Genomic DNA, 20,407 nt, shown 5'->3' on the forward strand with positions numbered 1-20,407 from the left:
TGTCTAATATGACACCACTTTGTTGTCCTCTAATGCAGAAGTATTTGGTTTTCTTTTTATTTACTTCTACACTGCGTTTCAAACGTTAGAATCAGTATGGTTGTATATTGCAAGTGGATTTGCCATTCTCTGAATTTTCATATAAAAATCCTCCTTTAGTATTCCACCGCAGTTAACAGCGATAATCCTCAACAAGTACTTGCCTAACCGTTGCCGTGGAGAGCGGCAACGTTGTCAAAAAAATTCTCATTTAGTTTGCATTGGCCCCATCCTTCTGTACACTGAATCGCTTGCTGAAATACGCTGTAGACCCTATATATCGTAATCTACCATTAATTTTCGGGCCATATAGTTTCAATTGTCATAAGCTTGAGCCAATATTACTTGATCTATCATAGTGTTGAGTTGTATCCCCTAGGACAGGGGTCACCAATTGGCGGACCCCGGACCGTAGGCTAGTTTTGTGTTAATTAAACTCACCCGCGATTAAATTCAGAATGCAATTTTGGAAGTGTTTGGTAATGAAAGTATGTACTATGTTAGCTCAACTTATATGTGCGAAGCTTCCTTTATAAAAATGGACTTTATTAAAAATTGGTACAGATCTCAGGCTAACAGATGAATATCTCAACTCCCTAATGAGAATCAGTTGAACTAAACTCATTATAAACTTCAGACAGGTTATACATTTGTTTTTACATAGGAAACAATTTTTTTAAACAAATTCAAAATTACCTTTTTGCCCCGAAAAATGTATTTTTAGTTTTTTTTTTTTTGGGTAATTTTAAACAGAAAAGGTCTGTCTTCATTTTTCTCAAAAGTTGATAGATTTAGAGTTACAAGCGATTTAAAATCTGAAAAATGCAAAAATAAGCATACCCATTTTCGAGGCTTGAAAACTCATGTGTACATTATTAGTGCTCAGGGTGACAAGTGCCTAAATTGAAGCTTATACTTTCACATTCAAGATTCTAACGATTAATTGTGGCTTATTTCAATATAGACAGTCGTTTTTTAATTGTTAATCGTCGCGCGTCGCACTTATACATACTTATGCGAAAAATTTCCTACTTGACATTTATTAAAATTTTATAATCTGTATATTAACATTGATTTTTTTTAAATAATTTATTTATTTATTCAATTAATTATTAAAATTTTATAATCTGTATATTATTAACATAGATTTTTTTTAATAATTTATTTATTTATTTAATTAATTATTGCCAATGTGCTAATTAAATACGCCAATCATATAGTGCAACGCGCCGCCACGGCGCGGCGGCTTAAGGTTAGAGTGGACGAGCATAATTAACAATTAAAACAACGGTCTAAATTGAAATAAGCCCCGATTACTCATCAGAATCTTGAAACTGAATGTCTAAACTTATATTTAGTCACTTGTCAATGTCAAAAATAATAATTTACATATGAGTTTTCAAGCTTCGAAAATGCTTTTCGCATTTTAAATCGTTTAAAACCCGAAATCTGTCAACTTTTGAGAAAAATGACAGATCTTTTGTGTTCAAGATGACGCCAAAATGCTAAAAACACATTTTCGTGGGCAAAAAAGGTGACGTTTTGAACAATTTCTGCCCAAAAATTTCCCCCGGCACCCTTCTAATTTGTTTATAAAAGATATTTCTGAACAAGAATCCGCAAAGAAACCGAATCAAAACAACCAGACACAGGTAGCATTAAATCCGGACCTCGAAAGTTTCATAGGTTTTCGAAACTGACCCCCCAGGGAACGTTATTGGTGACCACTGCCCTAGGATGCCCTAGAATAGGTAAGAAACCAAAGTTTAAAAATGTCGATCTCCACACTTGTTTTCTGGTGATCAGTAGCCAAACCCTAATTTCAAATTTCATCCCAAAATGTTAACCCTAACCCTTGTCCCAAGCCCCACGAAATGTTTTTTGTTTTTTCAAAGATTTTTGTTATTTGTTATCTATAACTTTTTGTCACTAAACAAACAAGTAAACTCAGTTTTAAGTTTCATTTTAAATATTCAGAAAAAAAAAATGCAGGCCATGATAAAAAGTTTAATGTGGGGATTAAAATGGCATTAAATATTACCCATTTTTCACATTTATTGGTCTTTCTCAAGATATCTTGAGTACATAACTATGAAAATTATTCTCGTTAAAAAAACAACAGATTTTTATAACTAATTATACATTTAGGTCTGGATCCCGCGTATGAAAAAAAAGTTGATTAATAGCAAGCTGAAAATTTGTTAATAGCTTAAGGGTGTCTAGTCGGATAAACTTTGATATATGGGAACACTGGAACAGGGTAAGTTTTATTTGTGGAAAAGGTTAAAAATTTGCAACGGCCAGACCACGAAAACGGCACATGTATTTTGTCCGACAGAACAGACTTAAACTCTCCGAACAGAGATTAAACTCTCATGCAAAAATCAGACTGCTATTTATCACCAAATGGGCGTTTTAATGAGTGGAACATGTAGAATATGTCAAATGACAGGAATTCTGACAGGTGATAAATAGCAGTCTGATTTTTGCATGAGATTAATCTCTGGTCGGAGAGTTCAAGTCTATTCTGTCGGACAAAATAAATGTGCCGTTTTCGTGGTCTGGCCGTTACAAATTTTTAACCTGTTCCACAATTAAAACTGCCCCTGTTCCAGTGTTCCCATATATCAAAGTTTATCCGACTAGACACCCTTAAGCTATTAACAAATTTTCGGCTTGCTATTAATCAACTTTTTTTTCATACGCGGGATCCAGACCTAATTTGAATATAAAGAAATACACAAGGCTGTTACAAATTGATTTAAATGGAAAATAGTAACTACACCAGTAAAAGTTTGTTTAAATATTAATAAGTCGCCTTTCTGAATTTACAAATGAGATCCACATTTTTAAACTTTAGTTTTTTCGGAATACCCTAAGTATCCCCATTGTTCTACAGAAATAGCAAGATAATCAATTGTTGTCTTTTAAATACGTAATACTCCGTCGTACCATATATTCTCAAAAAAATATAGGTATTTATGCGTTTTCAAGGCATTTTAACATAAGTGGTTCTCTATATAATAGACATCTTTGCGTGTAAAGCACTCGAGATAACTTTTTTCACCTTTGTGTTCTCGAAATTTTTGAATATTTATTTTAATCTTAAAAAATGCATTTTGGAAAATACTTTAGATACAATCTTTTGATTATTTAGAAAATAGTAGACAATAAATTTACCTTGAAAGCTGATAAAAAGTGATAAGTCACCGATTTTCTGTGATATGACCTGTCAGTAATCCTAAGTGGACATTTCGTAATTTAATAATTTCTATTTCAAGATTCAGAAAGAGAAAGAGTTTCTTTCTCGTTCTGCACGAAGAGAATTTTTAAGTCCTGTATAACACTCAACTAATTCTTAAATGGCAATATGCTATGAACGATATACCAACAGCTTTAACTTGAGCAGAATAAAAGACGAATGGTCTATGCCAGTGTTTCCCAATCTTTTTTTGAACCATACCCCACCTTAGCCTTTCTAAAATTCTCACGCCCCCTATGTAACATACATAATTTTTAATATAGAAAATTGAATAACTTCTTAAGTTTACTTACGAAACTTAATTGTTAACGAAATACAATTAGTAAGTTTTCAAAACATATAATAAAAACTCAAATTCAAATTCCAAATAATTTTAATAAAGATTTTTCATTATTATTATTTTAAGTTATTAAAAATAATAACCTTGCACTTGATTTTTGCTGCACAGAGATTTTATATTAGGTTCCAATTTAATTAGCTTCAGTCTTAAGTCTCCACGTTGTGTTATATCCAGCCGATTTCTTTGTTTACCGGTAAATCATCTACAGCACTTAATCCACATTCAGCTAAATATGAAGATAGAAACGATAGCAATAGTTTTCTATTGATTGCAATTCTGTGAGTTCGTCTTGATACTGCATATTTGATATATCAGACGAATCCATTAACATTGGCTGCATCATCCATGTTGGAAAATCAATTTGTTCTGAATCAGAAAATATTTCTTTTAAATCAGCCAATAAAATATTCAGATGATTGACAATATCAAGTAAATCAGTATCAGTTATGTCACATTTTAGGAGCCAATGAAACTGTTTTTATTAATGTTTCTGACATAACTCAACATGGGTAATAAAACGAAATCTTTTCTCTTTTGCATCGACGAAAGTATTATTTGTTTATCGAAGTTACTTATTTAATATATTTAGTTTTTCAAAGATATTGGCTAAATAACTCACAAAAATTTTACCATCGATTGTTAACAGATACTTAATTTCAGATTTGTCGCTTAACAAATCACTAACAGTATCAAACTGTTCCAAAATTCTTTTAAAGAAGTTTCCCTCAGATAGCTAACTTACGTCAGTAATTACTTCACCATCAGCAGCACAAAATGTTATATTTTTCATTGATATATGATTGCCATCTAAGTATTTTTTTAGCTTAGTACAGTCGGTAGTTCTATTTTCTAATATTTTAGAGAACAACATTTCTTCAGCAAAATGCGCCCTGTATCAATATATCTTACGTAAGTGATAAATAGGTACTGCATCACTGTCCCTCAAAGTTGATTCTTGTTTTGTTGAGTACTTTCTTGTTTTCAGCTTTTCAATAAATTGTTTTTCAATATCTTCACTTATTTTGTCTATTCTTCTGCTAACAGTACTGCGTAGCATAGCTGTTACATCTTTGAAGAAATGCGGACATTGACGGTATTATTAAAATCTTCTTCTATAGTATAATTTTTCCAGTTTTAGCGATGAATAAATAAATTTGAGAACTAGCCTCAAGAACACAAATCTAATATTGCATTTAAATGGCCAGGAGTGAAATGGTTAAACTCGTATCGGTCCATATTCGAATTGCCCCCCAGTGGGGCGTGGGGCCCACGTTGGGAAACACTGGTCTATGCCTATGGTATCATAAAGTAGATGATGATATATAAACATATCATAAAGAGCAAAAGAATTTAACATGACGATTTGAACTCAAAAAACTAGAACATTAGTAATCAGTAAACAACCAAAGAGATGTAAACTGAAAGTTGATGAAGTTAGCATTGAACTTCTTCTCCTTTAAGTGCCGTCCCCCAATCGGAGATTGGATAGCATCATCACTATCTTTACTCTATCTACCGCTACTCTAAAGATTTCTATAGAACTGCGTTTAAACCAGTCCCTTAAATTCTTCAACCATGACACTCTGCTTCTTCCTCATATGGTTTTCTGTATTATCAGTCTTAGGGCCGGTACTTTATGTCTCCGTTAACAGCCGGTTAGTTAACGGAGGTTTAATCGGGACCTCTTTAGGTCTCTTGCGTTGTATTAAATGCAATTACAAGTATTATTATAATTATAAATAAGTATAACAATCATTATAATTGCATTTATTACAACGCAAGAGACCTAAAGAGGTCCCGATTAAACCTCCGTTAACTAACCGGCTGTTAACGGAGACATAAAGTACCGGCCCTTAGTCTTTCATATCGCTGTCCCCTCATTACGTGTCCCAGATGGTAACTTTCTTACTTTTATTGTGTTTATTATTTTGTACATTGATTTTGTTGGGACCGATATATTTGACCTTGTGCACCAGTTACAGAATACAACTTGATGTTCTAAGGAATAGATCATTCCAAATTAGGTAATATTTTTGACAAGTTGTTATTAATTAAATATGAAATATAAAATTTAACTATAAAATATAAAATAAAACATATAAATATAAAATTTAACTATAAACCACTATCACGCCAGTCGCAAAAGTGAGGTTGCACCAGTTACGTTGACAAATGAGCATGAAAATTATGTTACCGTTTTCGGCAGGAGTTTCGCTTCTGTATGGTTATTTATTCTGTGGTACGGTAATGATACTTTTCGATGGTGATATAAAATACAGGGTGTTCCATTTAAAATTTTTGAGAAAAGAATGTACTTGCGTTTTGACTCACCCTGTATTCGATATAAGGCAAATTAGCAATACCAACCATTTTTACAAATTTTGACAATCAAAAAAATATAGCATCAATAAACCATTGCTGTTGTGCTTATTTTTATTTATACAGGGAGCTGAACTTGTTACGTTTTTCATAAAAAATTGGTTATAACTTTGTAAAAGCCCTATATAACATATCAAACCTTTATATTTTTGTGATGGAAAAGCTAAGAGAATTTCGAATATAAAATAAACTATAGGGTGTTCCATTTAAAAAAACATAAATTTGGTTTGCCACATGTTATCGAACACCCTGTAACATTATAACTAATTTCGTAATGTAAAGCTGAAAGTTGGCTACAATTTTTGTTATCAACTTTTATTGCTATCGATTACTATAGCGGATCTACTGAGCTTTATCGCACTCATCAATCACCCTGTATATTGAATTTAAATTATTTTAGGACGAAAGATTTTTTTGTCATTACTTTTTAAACCACAAAAATGTCTGGCAATTATAGTTCATATTTCTAATAATGTTTAAAAAGTAATGACAAAATTATTTTTCGTCTTACAATAGTTTTAAATTCCATATGTTTACCGGTACAAATGTGCTGCGCAGTAATAAACGCAACCTGTATCAGCAGCCAGATGGCCGGTACGGTGTTCGAGGAAGCATAGGGAATAATATATTAAAGAACCAGTTGTCTTGAAATAATTTTTTTTCCGACGTTGGTCCATGTTCTTTATTTCTGTCTCTTGATTTACCTATGTCCTCCTCATTATTGATATTTTTGTGAGCTCCTGTATTTTTAAAGACGTTTGAAACTGTTTTATTGTGATATGTAAGTTAAATATTGTTTTTATATGGGATCAAATCACAATTGATTGTAATCAGAAAAGCATTTACACATTTGTTTTTGAAGTTTCGATTTCCAATGCGGAAGTCGTTTAAAATTTTTTTTTATAAATTCAGAAATTGTTAACCTGTACATATTTATCAAATGACGCTTTGTAGACCAGGGCGCATCTGTAAAAATATTGGTACATTTGGACGTTGAGAGGTGACTCAAATTTTTTTGCAGAAAATGCTTGAAAATAACTCAAATAATAATATTTGATTTATCCTCCCTCCCAAAAAGGTCCAGAACATTGTTTAAATAATCAAAATGTCAAAAAATGAAGGAAAAATTCGATTTTCTCCTTGGTTTTTTGATTATAACTTTAAAAGTATTCATTTTCGAGAAAAGTTGTATTGACATAAAAGTTGCGTAATTAAATTTGCTACAACATAGAATTGGTTAAATATTTAAAAAATAGTCGCCCTTGTTGCAAAATATCAATAATTGCCAAAAACCATACAAAAACAAGTATTCGCATTTTACGTTTTTCAACCATTTATGCTACACTTAGCACCTTCATATTTCACCCAGAAAAACTTTATGATACAGTAAATCAATACTGTAAATTTCATTAATATCGGTTCAATAGATTTTGCAATCCAGCTTTCGCAAAAAAAAATCATTTTTTCAAAATGTTACAGGACTGAAACTAAAGCAGATAGCAAGTCGATTTTTTTTGCATATAGAAGTGTACTGTACCTTTCATTTGCAATTTGCAAAATTAAAATCGATTAACTACCACGGCGTCAGGAATTTTTTTAAATAAACATTAATTATTGGTGCGGCGCGCAGGACAGCGGATAGTTTGCTCTGATTGGGCATTCCAATGACCTTTGATAATGATTGATACATTTTAATTTTTATTACATTTCGATATAAATAAACAAATTTGTTTATTGCAAAATAAAAACACATACTCTATCCTTTGAAATAACACTTTTTTTAGCAAAAACTTTCTTTGTTCATATATTTTAACTTAGAGAATAAAAGTTTATTATTTTTAAACATATGCAATTGTTTAAACAATATTTCACAAACAATAATAAAATTAGTTTGATTTTTGTGGAATTAAAATATTAAAATACAACAAAATATAGAGTAAGAAAATAATATATTAGATAAAGATTGGAAGAAATTTTGGTGGAAATCAACTTGTGTGAATCGAACACCGCTGTCCTGCGCGTAGCACCAATAATTAATGTTTATTTAAAAAAATTCGTGATGCCGTGATAGTTAATCGATCTTAATCTTGCAAATTGAAAATGAAAGGTACAGTACACTTCTATATTTAAAAAAATTTCAACTTGCTATCTGCTTTATTTTCAGTCCTGTAACATTTTGAAAAAATGAATTTTTTTTGCGAAAGCTGGATTGCAAAATTTATTTTGCAAAATCTATTGAACCGATCTTAATGAAATTTACAGTATTGTTTTACTGTATCATAAAGTTTTTCTGGGTGAAATATTAAGGTTCTAAGTGTAGCATAAATGGTTGAAAAACGTAAAATGCGAATACTTGCTTTTGTATGGTTATTTTGCAATTATTGCTATTTTGCAACAAGGGTGACTATTTTTTAAATTTTTAACCAATTCTGTATTGTAGGAAATTTAATTACGCAACTTTTATGTCAGTACATATTTTCTCGGAAATAAATACTTTTAAAGATATAATCAAAAAACGAAGAAAAAAATCGAATTTTTTCCTTCATTTTTTGACATTTTGATTATTTAAACCAATGTTCCGGACCTTTTTGAGAGAAAGGATAACTCAAATATTATTATTTGAGTTATTTTAAAGCAATTTCTGCAACAAATTTGAGTCACCTCTCAACGTCCATCTGAAAACAGATGGGCCCTGGACTATTGTGGCAACCAATTTTACTGTTGACTTACTTTTGTAGGCAAATAGCCATCTTTTGAGTTGAAATTCTGAGGGTGATGTTATAACCTCTGATTTATATCAAATTCTGACCTTTATGCGCTTAGTTCTTGTAGATGATTTGTCTCTAACATTCTAATAACTATTTCTTATCAACCTAATGCAATTGTTCTTACTAAATATGTCCTAGAGACGAAATTCACTATTTTCAGCAACTGTTACTATCGAGTTGCTATCTAGAGTCCATTAAGTGAGGTAGGTACTCATCAGGGCCAGCAACCCAAACAGTTGGGAGTACTCAAGTTGCCATGATGTAAAATTAAGTAAAAATTCAAACCCACGTAATATTAACTATCACAATGTAACATTGTAATAACTTTTTACTATTTAAACGGTTTCACGCAGATATTTTTAGTGGCTCAACCATGTATACCTTGTAAGCAGAACTGATGATGGAATTGTCATTCCGAAAACGTTCTGTTATGTAGCCCGAAAGGGTCTTTTTAATGTAAATGTACCTTCTGTACATTTTTTACATGATTTTTAATAATTTTTTGTTATAAAAAGTCTTATATTTTCCATCGTCTAACTAGAGTCTACGTTGTGGTATCCAAAGTTTTTGTGCAATATTATTTAAACATTTCAATATTAAAAAGAATAGAACATTATATCGTCTAATTAGAATAACCTTACAATATTTAAATTACATAAAATTAAATTACTTTTATACACACGATGAAAGTTTGGCCAAAGTGCTGGCTTCGGGAAAATTATGTTAATACATTACGAAAGCAACAAGCAGGAAAAAAACAACAATATACAATATTATACAGTGTGGCACAGCCAAATGGAATAAATTAATTATTTCGTGAATTAGCGATTTTGGAAATATGTAAATCCCGAAACAGGTCGATTTTCATATTATGATTTTTTGGCATATATATCATACTAGTGACGTCATCCGTCTGGTCGTGATGACGTAATCGACGATTTTTTACATGAGAATAGGGGTCGTGTGCTAACTCATTTAAAAGATAATTCAGTTCTTTATTCAGTAATGTAAAGAAATTTTTTTTTAAATTAAATTAATGGACCGTTATAGTCGTATATAGACGTCAAATCAATGTTGGCTACTCTGAAAAGGTTTCCAAACGAAGCAAAAATTCACATGTGGTGTGTGTTTTCGTTTTTATAATTGGAATATATTGCTTGTAGGATGTTTAATTTTCACACAATGGTAATGTGTTGGGTACCCGTGATTGTAATAAATGCTCATAGTACATTTCCCACCATATTTCCAAATAGGACTGGTTAAGAACCTGAAGAAACGCAATAAGTACTATGTAGTGTGTAAATCCTTGATTTTGTGTAAGGACATTTATATAATTAAAAGCAATATGATTGATATGACTAACAAGGATTGTGTCTTTAAAAAAATGTGCAGATGATTGTTAACAACAAAATAAAATTAAAAATGATTACACAAATCACGTGTATAATCAATTGACAGACGTCAAACTTTTGCTTTGTTTGGAAACCTTTTTGACGTTTTGACGTCACACTATCACGGTCCATTGACACAAAAAGAAGAATGTTTGTACCTAATTTATTTAATTCAAAATACATTTTGAAAAAATGTTTATTTGGCAAATAAACATTCGCTTAAATTAAGTGTTCATGCTGCCACCCACCTGCCTCTTGGCAGTTTGAATATTTAATTTAAGCGAAAAGCAATGTTTACTTCTCAAATAAACATTTTTTTTTTCTGTTTTCTGATAGCAGTAAAATGTATTTTCAATTAAATAAATGACGCATTCTTCCTTTTGTATCCATCAATTTAATTAAAAAAAACTTTTTGGACACCCTGTATAAATAATTATGCTAATGTTTATATTAGCGAATAGAGAATTGAATTACCTTTCAAATGGACTAGCACACGATCTCTATTCTCATTTAAAAAATCATCGATTACGTCATCACGCCCAGACGGATGACGTCACTAGTATGATATAAATGCCAAAAAATCATAATTTAAAAATAAAAATCGACCTGTTTCGGGATTTATTTCCAAAATTACTCATTCACGAAATAATGAATTTATTCCATTTGGCTTTGCCACGCTGTATAACTCCACTGACGACAAAATGAAGTAGACAAATTAATAATTAAGAGACTGTCCCGATCGGGTCAGACGTAGATAGTGATTTAATAAAGTAATTTAGTCGAGTTTTTTTTAATGAAGTTGCGAAAAAACAATCGTTTCCACGTGGAGACTGATTAGTTTAAGTGTTTTTAGTAGTAAGTGGTCGGAGTACTTATAGTAATAATTAAACAAAAATAGAATTGCGTGATTTGCATATTTTGTAAAAATAAACCAAGAAGGAACAATCTAATCGAGCTCTCTCAATTTTACAACTTTTCGTTAATAAAACACAGAAAATATGCACAGAAGAATTACAGAAACTAAGGGGATTAGTAAAACCTAACCTTACTAAAAGTAAAAGAAATCATTAATAACCATAGACATATTATAATGCCTATACTAAATTTCAATAAGCGATGCAAGGAATGTTAATGACGATTTTAGTTGTTAAAGATGTTAAAAATTTATCTACTCGTTCCATAGTAACAGTATATTATTAAAATTACTGTCTAACTTTTTCTCATTTCTCTATTATTACTTTTTTTATATAGTATATAAATTATTGTAATCATTGAATACATAGACAGTGAAAAATAATCCTATTAATTCAATGAATGAATAATTTAAGCGATTACACAGGTAACTGTTATCCAATAATATTCAAAAACTGAACGAAAGAACTCTGTTGCTGATTACATCATGTTTACATCTCCTGCATAACTTATTGAATTTTAGATTAGACTGCACGCTGTATCAAAAACTGTTGCCCCAGTGCGACAGAGAAACCTGTACAATATTTTTGATGTATTATTTTTATTTTAGATCCTTCCAATATGTTATTCACATAAATAGTATATTTTCTTATGCAGTTATATTTTCTTATGCAAAGTTATCATGTGTCCGTCAAGAGCTTTTCCTACCTTACGTATCTGTTAAGCATAATTTCTTCTATTTTTGTAATATTTGGATTATCTGTCAATGTTTGTCCCGGTGTATTGTTTCGTTAATATTCTTTATTGTACCTTCTCTAAGATATTTTGAAAATTTCGTCAGTACGTTGAAACATTTTTCAATACGGGTATATAACGATTTAAAAAAATGACTTCAAATTTCGCGGGGTCAGCGCACATTTGATTTTCTTTGTTATGTTGGTATACATATCCCCAATATAGGTTGGTACTATCAGTCATCTTATTGTTGTTAGTTTGTCTTTGTCAGATATAAGGGTTATATGTATTTTGGTGATTTTATAATATCGAAAAAATGGATCAAAGAATATGTAAATTTTGGGCGAGAAATAATGTTAACTGTGGGATTTGGTGTATGTGGAATGGATACGTGGTATAAGTTCTTCAAAACGACGGAGAAGATGTTAGTGACGCCTTCAAGAACAGATGAAAACGTTGAAGAAGTGGACAATTACTATTGAGAATAGTTAAATCAATAGAAGACGTTGCTGAGGAGGGTGCAATTCTGTCGGATGTTTCGGGCATAAAACATGTGGCAGCGAAGTTCGTTTTAATATTGTTAAACTTTGACACAATAACCGTTGCATGAGCATCGCTCACGAGCTATTGAAGTCAACGACAATCCAGGTTTATCCAAAATGATCATTATCAATCAGCCAATCGCGTCCACTGCTGGACATATGCCTCCCTCAGTTCTTTCCAGTATTCTCTACTCTGGGCCGCTTGTAGTCTGTTTCCCGCTACTCTCTTTATGTCACCAGTCCATCTAGTTGGGCGTCCTCGACTTCTTTTATAGTTTCTGGGCCTCCATTCCATGATTCGTCGTGTCCACTGTCCATCTTGTGCTCTAGCTAAGTGCCCTGCCCAGTTCCACTTAAGCGTCGTAGCTCTTTCGATGATGTCTTGAACTCCTGATCTTTGCCTGATTTGTTGGTTTGTTATGTGGTCTCGAAGGCTCACGTTCAGCATTGCACCTTCCATGGCTCATTGTGTAACTCTGAATTTATTCGCGGATTTTTGCGTCAGTGTCAAAGTCTCTGCTCCATAAGTTTGTACAGGCAAAACACATTGGTTATAAACCTTTCGCTTGAGGCACATGGGAATTCAATTTTTTACAATATGGCTTAGTTTGCAAATGCTGCCCATGTGGATCAAAGGCCAAAGGACCAAAAGATCATAACTGGTGATAAAACATGGTATATTACTATGACGTCAAAATCGAGGCCCAATCATCTCATTCTCAACGGAACCTGTCAAGAGGAGTTAAGATCTAAAAAGCACGCCAAAATCAGTCAAAAGTGAAGATTTATCTGACTATTTTCTTCTATTATAATGGCGTTGTACATTATGAGTTCTTTCCAAAAAAATAGGTCAATAAAGAGTATGTTGAGTAATGCGCCGTTTGCGCTAATTGCCATGGTCATGGTCATACTAAAAAGTTTATCCCAGAAATGTTTTGAGGATTGGAAAAAGCACTTGCATAAGTTTATTATATCTTGGGAGGAGGGTTACTTTGAAGGCAACAAATTAGATATTAACGAATAAAGAAAGTCACCTTTCAAAATGTTGGAACAGAGTTTGATAAATAAGTCTATTTGTTAAATTAAAAAACTAATTGTTTCATTACTACTCCAAGATTTTTTCTTCATGTTCTCATATACTTAAAATACACGTGTTCGCTGAAAAACTGTAACGAATAGAGAAGACAAAATTTTGGGATGCAAGGTTAAGATGTGTTACTTGAAAAAACATATACTTCAGGTACATCTTTAAATAAACAAATGTATAGTAAATCAATTACAGATAAATTACAAAATAATGTAAACAAAATAGTACTCATATAATGTGTTAGCCATTCTAGACATACAATTTTTAGTCATACCAACAATACAGTGTATGTTGTTAGTTCTGATTCATGATACATACGTTTTTAATGAGCAAACATATTGAAGTTAATGTATGGTATGTTCAAGATAAGAAACAGCTTGTAGAGGTTTCTGGAAGGTAATTTTCGAAGGTTTAAATGATATATACATTGTTCTCAGATCGTCCGTTCTGTTTTATCGAAAAATTATCCACCTTACTTATTTTCTGCGTTAGGTAGTTTCTCCAAGCAGTTTGATGTCCCAAAACATTTCTGTTCTTCCCAACCACATATATTTTGTTTTCGCCCTGCTAATCTTAAGTCCTCCCTCTTCAATAGCCCTTCTCCAACCCTCCAAAATGTTTTTGATCTCACCTACTAACACGATATAATCAGCAAATAGCATTTACCAAGAAGGCCCCTCCCTTACCTTCTCTATCAGTTCATCCATAACAATATTAAACAGGTAGGGATTCAGTGATTATTTATACCGGGTGGACCAAAAGTCAGTTAACGCTATCAAAAAAGTAACTCGCCACTTTGCGGCGTCTCCAAGGAAATATATTGTCATGCTCTGTGAAGGGCCTTGCAAATAATTCACACTTACAAGGTATTCGATATTTTCAACAAGACGGTGCACCTCCTCATTACGGAGTGCAAGTTCGTGAGATTCTAAATGACCAGTTTAGTGATTGGATAGGTAGAAGAGACACAATTGAATGGGCCGCGGTCCGCCAGATTTGACGCCCTGTTTTGCCTTGTGGGGAGTACTTAAAGATAAAGTTCTTGCCAATTTGAAGTTCTCCGTGCCAACTTGGAAGTCTGTAGAAAGACTTGTTTCACTGTGTATAAGCGTTGCCAAAAATGTATTGATGAAGGTGGTTTACATTTTTAACATAAAATGTAAAGAATGCACTTCTTTGTACAGTCGGAAAAATGAAAAAATACCCATGAACGATCACATCAACCACTTATTTTGTAGCTGCTGTCTTTTTCTATAAATACGTTTGTTATAGAAAAAGACAGCAAATAAAAAATGTGATTGATGTGATCGTTCATGGATATTCTTTCATTTTTCCGACTGTACCTACTTATTTACAATAAACAATAAACGTTTTTTTACATCAGTTATTTTTGCTTTTATTAATATGCAAAACGGTTAACTGACTTTTGGTTCACCCGGTATATCAATTATATGAGCTCCACTTTTTTGTTTTAACTACAAGTATTTTCAAAGCTATTTAAATTCACTATCACAAATGTTTTTAGAATAATCTATAGGATTATGAACCGGTATGGTGTTATACTCGACCTGTCGGTCAGCTTCCATAAACAGCAGGTTCTAATATATAAAAACACAACATGCGTTCTTAAAAAAAACTGAAGATCTGACAACAATGTAAGTCATTAGAAAATCGCTAATATACTAAAAAACTTCCATCCTAAATAATTTGAACATTCTATACATTATCCCCACTCCACTCCGTGTAAACACTTTTTTATTGTTGAAGATACGGAAATATCGACCGGCAATGCTTATATTGATTAAAAACTATCTCTTTGTGACAGAACCACGTTTAGAGTGCCAAAGCAGAAGTTTTGACACATGCAGCGATAGATATAATTATTTGGATTCTTCGTTACATCTTCTGATCGAGGTTGGCAATGGTTACCTGATATTCCTCTCGAAGTTATATGAACGACATACATTTTTGAAATGAATTATGTATTCTTGAATATGTTTACCAATTGCATATGACAATTTTTCCAATAACAATTGACGTTTGATGGATGGAGTTTGCCAGTTGACGTTTGAAAGTTGGCAAGGAATGCCGCTTTTTCACGATTCTTCAAGATTTCACATTTTCTGATTTTCCCAGACTGAACCGGTCCAAACTATGCAAAATATATTATATATAAATATATTTTTTAATAATAAATTGTTTCCGGTTATAAAAACAATTCGCCCACCGATATTTTCGCATTTCTAAGTTTAGAATTTTAATTTTAAATAAAGCAATTGAACACTGGAACTTTGTACTCAAAATAAATATTTTTTTTTATTTTTGTCTACTTTGCATATTCAAAATATTTTTTTGTAAAACGCGTTTCTATGAGCACCACTACGTTACAAGATAAAATGTGTTTTATCTCAAATATTAAGCACAGAAAATAGCTTAGGAGAAATGGTAACCTGGTCAACAGTTGATACGAAATGAACGTCACTATATCCTGTTAATAACTTTGCTTCGTATATCAGATAGAATCTCACTGGTTACAGCTTCAAGGTATATATGATATCACAAACCACATCCACACGCTTTTTCAGCATATAACATGAAGTTAATTTAAGTCAAAGCTCAAGAAATGTCAAAAAAGCTGAAAAAGTGTCGCGGAGGCGTGACTTATGGTCTCAGTGGGTGTGGTTAGTGACGTCAGGTGGGCGTGGCACGTGACGTCGGTTGGACGTAAATTGTGTGGGTCACAGAGACCCCTACAACCTATCTTACCAACTGTAACTCATAGCAAAACGGAGATAGAGTTCCAGAAAGACTCATAAAAACTTGTGAAAGTGCGTTGCCAATTGCCATTTTTGTATAAAGAAATATCAGTATCACATCAAATAAAACAAAGTTTATTTTGTAAAGTAGTGTATAACAAAAACAATAAATGAGACCCCTAGACAATTGGGCTAGTCTGTTATAAAAATTGAAAGTACGCACATAATTACCTAAAATAAAAAGTACATGCTAAGATAAAAATTAAATTTAGTTGGGCCCTATAAACAAAATTTGTACATTTGAGAATAACATGAATAATATATGCTGAAAACAGATAATATTGCTGATACATTCAAACATTGATAAAGGAAATTGCGCCAAAATACAAATTTGGTTTTGTTTAGTCTGAAGATGGTTTATACAAAATAAAAAAATATCTTACTTCTTTTTGTGTACACATGACTGTCTGTTTTCAATGTGCCTTTCAATGTGCAATATAAAATTGGTGAAGCATACGTTGTAAATCATTTTCACTTTGAGATATTAGTATGCTACTGAATACTCCATTTAAATGCCTTTCTAATGATGTGCCGCACATGGTATATTCCCTATTTATTTAAAAGTAAATGGTTGGGGAAGAGAAGGGAGGGGGTTGACAAATGACAGATGTATGTATCGTAAAAATGTGTCCCCCGTAGAACAAAAATTGACCTGTTTCATCATTTCCTTGAAATGTGATAACTACTGCCAAATATCGAGGTGGACTGTTTTCTTTGGCCCACCCTGTATAACAACTTGTGCATTCAACAGCTGTTTTCTCCGAAGTACTTCCACAAACACACTGAACAAATATTTTATCAACGTCTTTAAATGGTTCGGAATGTATGGTACTGGTTTCTGCAAAAATACTGTTGTATTTACTTTAGGATTGAGCTACATGCAAGAAACTCTACAGTCTTTTCTAGACCCATTTCATTAGCCAGGATGCCCACTCTCAATCTTGTGAATGCGTGCATGCATATCTGATTTCAACATATATACATCAGATTATAATTAATTTAATCACCATATTTTACTACCACATAATTGGTAGCATAAAGAAACATAAAACAACAAAAACCTATACCAATATATTATAAAAGAATTTTGTAAAAAGTAGCCAATTCAAAAAGAAGTCAGTACATACAAGCAATTCAGTGCTGTTTTGGCTATAGGATCATTTTTTGCTTAATATTTTCGAGAAACTGTAAAGGAGTTTCTGGAAAATATAGGTAAAAATTAATAGCAAACATAGCATCAATATAATAAATTTTTGGCATACGATTTACGATCAGCCTCAACAAATTATCAGACAATCGCTCATCAAATCAAAAGTCTTACGAGGATTATGTCTTGGGTTTGATTATAAGAGATGAAACAGTTTATACAACATTAAACATCTATTATATCATCACACTTCTGTGAATAGTCCTCACTTTGAGGACCTTTGGACCCAGTGCACCGGCCCGATCCGACCAGTGTGAAGTTAGCTGACTTGAAGACTTGAAGCAGACACGAAGTGGAACATGACATTTTACGAGATTTTCGACGCGAAGGTGACATTTGACATAAGGCGTTACGATTTAAGTGACGTTTTGACAAAAAACGTAACGTTTGACGTAAGAAACGACGTAAAACGTGACATTTTACATCGAACGTCACCTTTTACGACATATCTGGTTTCAAATGTCAAAGTGAAAGCTGTAAGTCAAAATATGTCTGCTGTGTTATTTGGTAAAATGATTAAAATATATTGTAGAATATGATAATTATTTAAGTGCAGTTAGGAATATCGTAAAAACTGACAGTTTATTCAGAGTTTTCAAGTAACTTATTGGGACCGTACTAGTTCATAAATCAGCAACATTTATAATAGCACTTTTAATTATATTGGCTAATTATATTAGTCATAAATCAGCAACATTTATAAGAGCAATTTTAATTATATTGGCTAATTATATTAGTCCTTATGGTTATGTTACGTACTTCTACTTTATCATGATAAAATCCACTTTTCTCTTTGTATTAATTTGTGATTAGAAGTTGGAAACGAATAGAACTGAAATTGACAATTTTGTATTGTATTTTTACAATTATCTATAACAGCATTTGCGAAATTCAATTTTCCTCAATGACAGTAGGTATGAAATATGTCAATATGACAATCTCAACTGACAATATGAATTATTTAAGAATTATGCTAAGCAAGATTTTTCGGTTACTCGAGTACGATCGTTTCTTGTATGTACTTGCACACAGCGAATGTGAAAAATGAGCAAACTTGACTTTTTCAAAGCTAATAACCGCAATGAATCTTATATTGTTCGTCCGCTTTCACTTTTCCCATGCGGCATTATTGATTTTCAAACAAATTAAGTCAAAACTTAAAGTGAAATAAACGCCGATGTGTGTAGTATACAGGGTGTTTCATTCATAATTGTCCATATAGTAACTGGAGAAACCTTAGCACAAAATACGAAGATTTAACCTAAAACACTTAAATAAAATGTGGTTCCTTACTGAGTTACAGGGTGTTTTATCTAAAAATTTAAAAACTATTCTTGCCCAGCATTTTTAAACTATTCCATGTATCCTTTTCATACTTGGCAGAAAGTGTGACTACTATACACCCTACTAAATTATGATAAACAAACGTTTCTAGCTACAACCAGAGGCGTACGGCAGGGGATAGTAAATGGTTGACCCTTCTCAAATTCTACGCCACTGGAGGAATTACTATTTTAGTGCCATTTTTAGATTCTCCAATACTTTCTACGTAAATAATACACTCCTCATTGGTAACGACAAAGTCATTAGTTTTCGAGATATTTAAATAGTTAAATATGTTAAATATGAAACGGCACAGTTATTTTGATTAATTTATAGTATGACACATATGATTAAAATTTAAAAATTATTTGTACACAGTACTTAAAAACTATTTGGCGTATCCTTATCATACGGCAGACAGTGTAGGTACTGTACACCCTACTAAAATTAAGATAAATAAACGTTTATAGCTACTACCAGAGGCGTACGACAGGGGATAGTGGCTGGTTGACCCTTCCCAAATTCTACGCCACTGACTTGCTATTTTAGTGTAATTTTTTGATTTTGCAATACTTTTTATGTAAATAATAGACTCTTCATTCGTAACGATAAAATGATTAGTTTTCGAGATATTTGAAAGTAAAAATGAAGCGACACAATACATTAATCAAAATAACCGTGTCGTTTCATTTTTAACTTCAAAGATCTCGAAAACTAATGACTTTATCGTTACGAATGAAGAGTATATTATTTCATAGAAAGTATTGGAGAATCCAAAAATTGAACTAAAATAGCAATTCCGCCAGTGGCGTAGAATTGGGAAAGGGTCAACAATTCACTTTCCCCCGTCGTACCCGTCTGGTAATAGACAGAAACGTCTGTTTCATTAACAGAAACATAATTTAGTAGTTTGTACAGTACCTATACTTCCTGCCAAGTATGAAAAGGATACGTCGAATAGTTTAAAATGCTGAGCAAAAATAATTTTTAAATTTTTAGATAAAACACCCTTTAACTCAATAAGGAACCACATTTTATTTACGTGTTTTAGGTTAAATCTTCGTATTTTGTGCTAAGGTTTCTCCAGTTACTATATGGACAATTATTAATGAAACACTCTGTATAGTATACAGTTTACAAAATGTATATACACATCGACGTTCGTTTCACTTTAGGTTTTGACTTAATTTGTTTGAAAATAAATCGTGACGCATGGGAAAAGTTAGAGCGGATGAACTATAGAATCCTTCATTGTGTTGATTGTTAACACATACTCCTATATAAAAAACATAATGTTCAGAACTCTTGCACCTCTTATACTCAAACCCGTATTTAGTTGGCTATCAGACCAAATGATACATGCAATGATTGACTAGCTGGTTCGTCAACATAGAAAATCATATTAACTGGACTCGCCACAAATCAAAAAGAATATACTCTAATTTCGATGATTTGTCAACGCAAGTCTAACAGTCTAGTAATACTAAACGAAGGATCCACAGCTGTGTTTCAGCTGGGCTTCAATGGGGCTTGGTGAATTATGTCCAACTCTCTTTCGCCTCTATCCCTTCGTATTACCACCTGAAAAAAGAAACGTATTTCATAC

The 20,407-nt window shown here is 32.2% G+C and overlaps 2 protein-coding genes across 6 annotated transcripts in view; one reads left to right on the plus strand and one right to left on the minus strand.

Moving 5' to 3' along the window:
* Positions 1 to 20,407, plus strand: part of LOC114326981 (coenzyme Q-binding protein COQ10 homolog B, mitochondrial-like) — a 64,429-nt gene that overhangs the window by 24,659 nt on the left and 19,363 nt on the right. The gene's annotated exons all lie outside the window — the stretch shown is intronic.
* Positions 9,398 to 20,407, minus strand: part of LOC114326980 (protein AF-10) — a 140,619-nt gene continuing 129,609 nt past the window's right edge. For all 5 annotated transcript variants that reach the window (XM_028275473.2, XM_028275471.2, XM_028275472.2 and 2 more), the window contains one exon: positions 9,398 to 20,382. In XM_028275473.2, coding sequence (XP_028131274.1) covers positions 20,376 to 20,382 — 7 coding nt within the window. In that variant the 3' untranslated portion in view covers positions 9,398 to 20,375. The remainder of the gene's footprint in view (positions 20,383 to 20,407) is intronic.

This window comes from Diabrotica virgifera, chromosome 6 (genome assembly GCF_917563875.1).
Source record: "Diabrotica virgifera virgifera chromosome 6, PGI_DIABVI_V3a".
NCBI lineage: Eukaryota > Metazoa > Arthropoda > Insecta > Coleoptera > Chrysomelidae > Diabrotica > Diabrotica virgifera.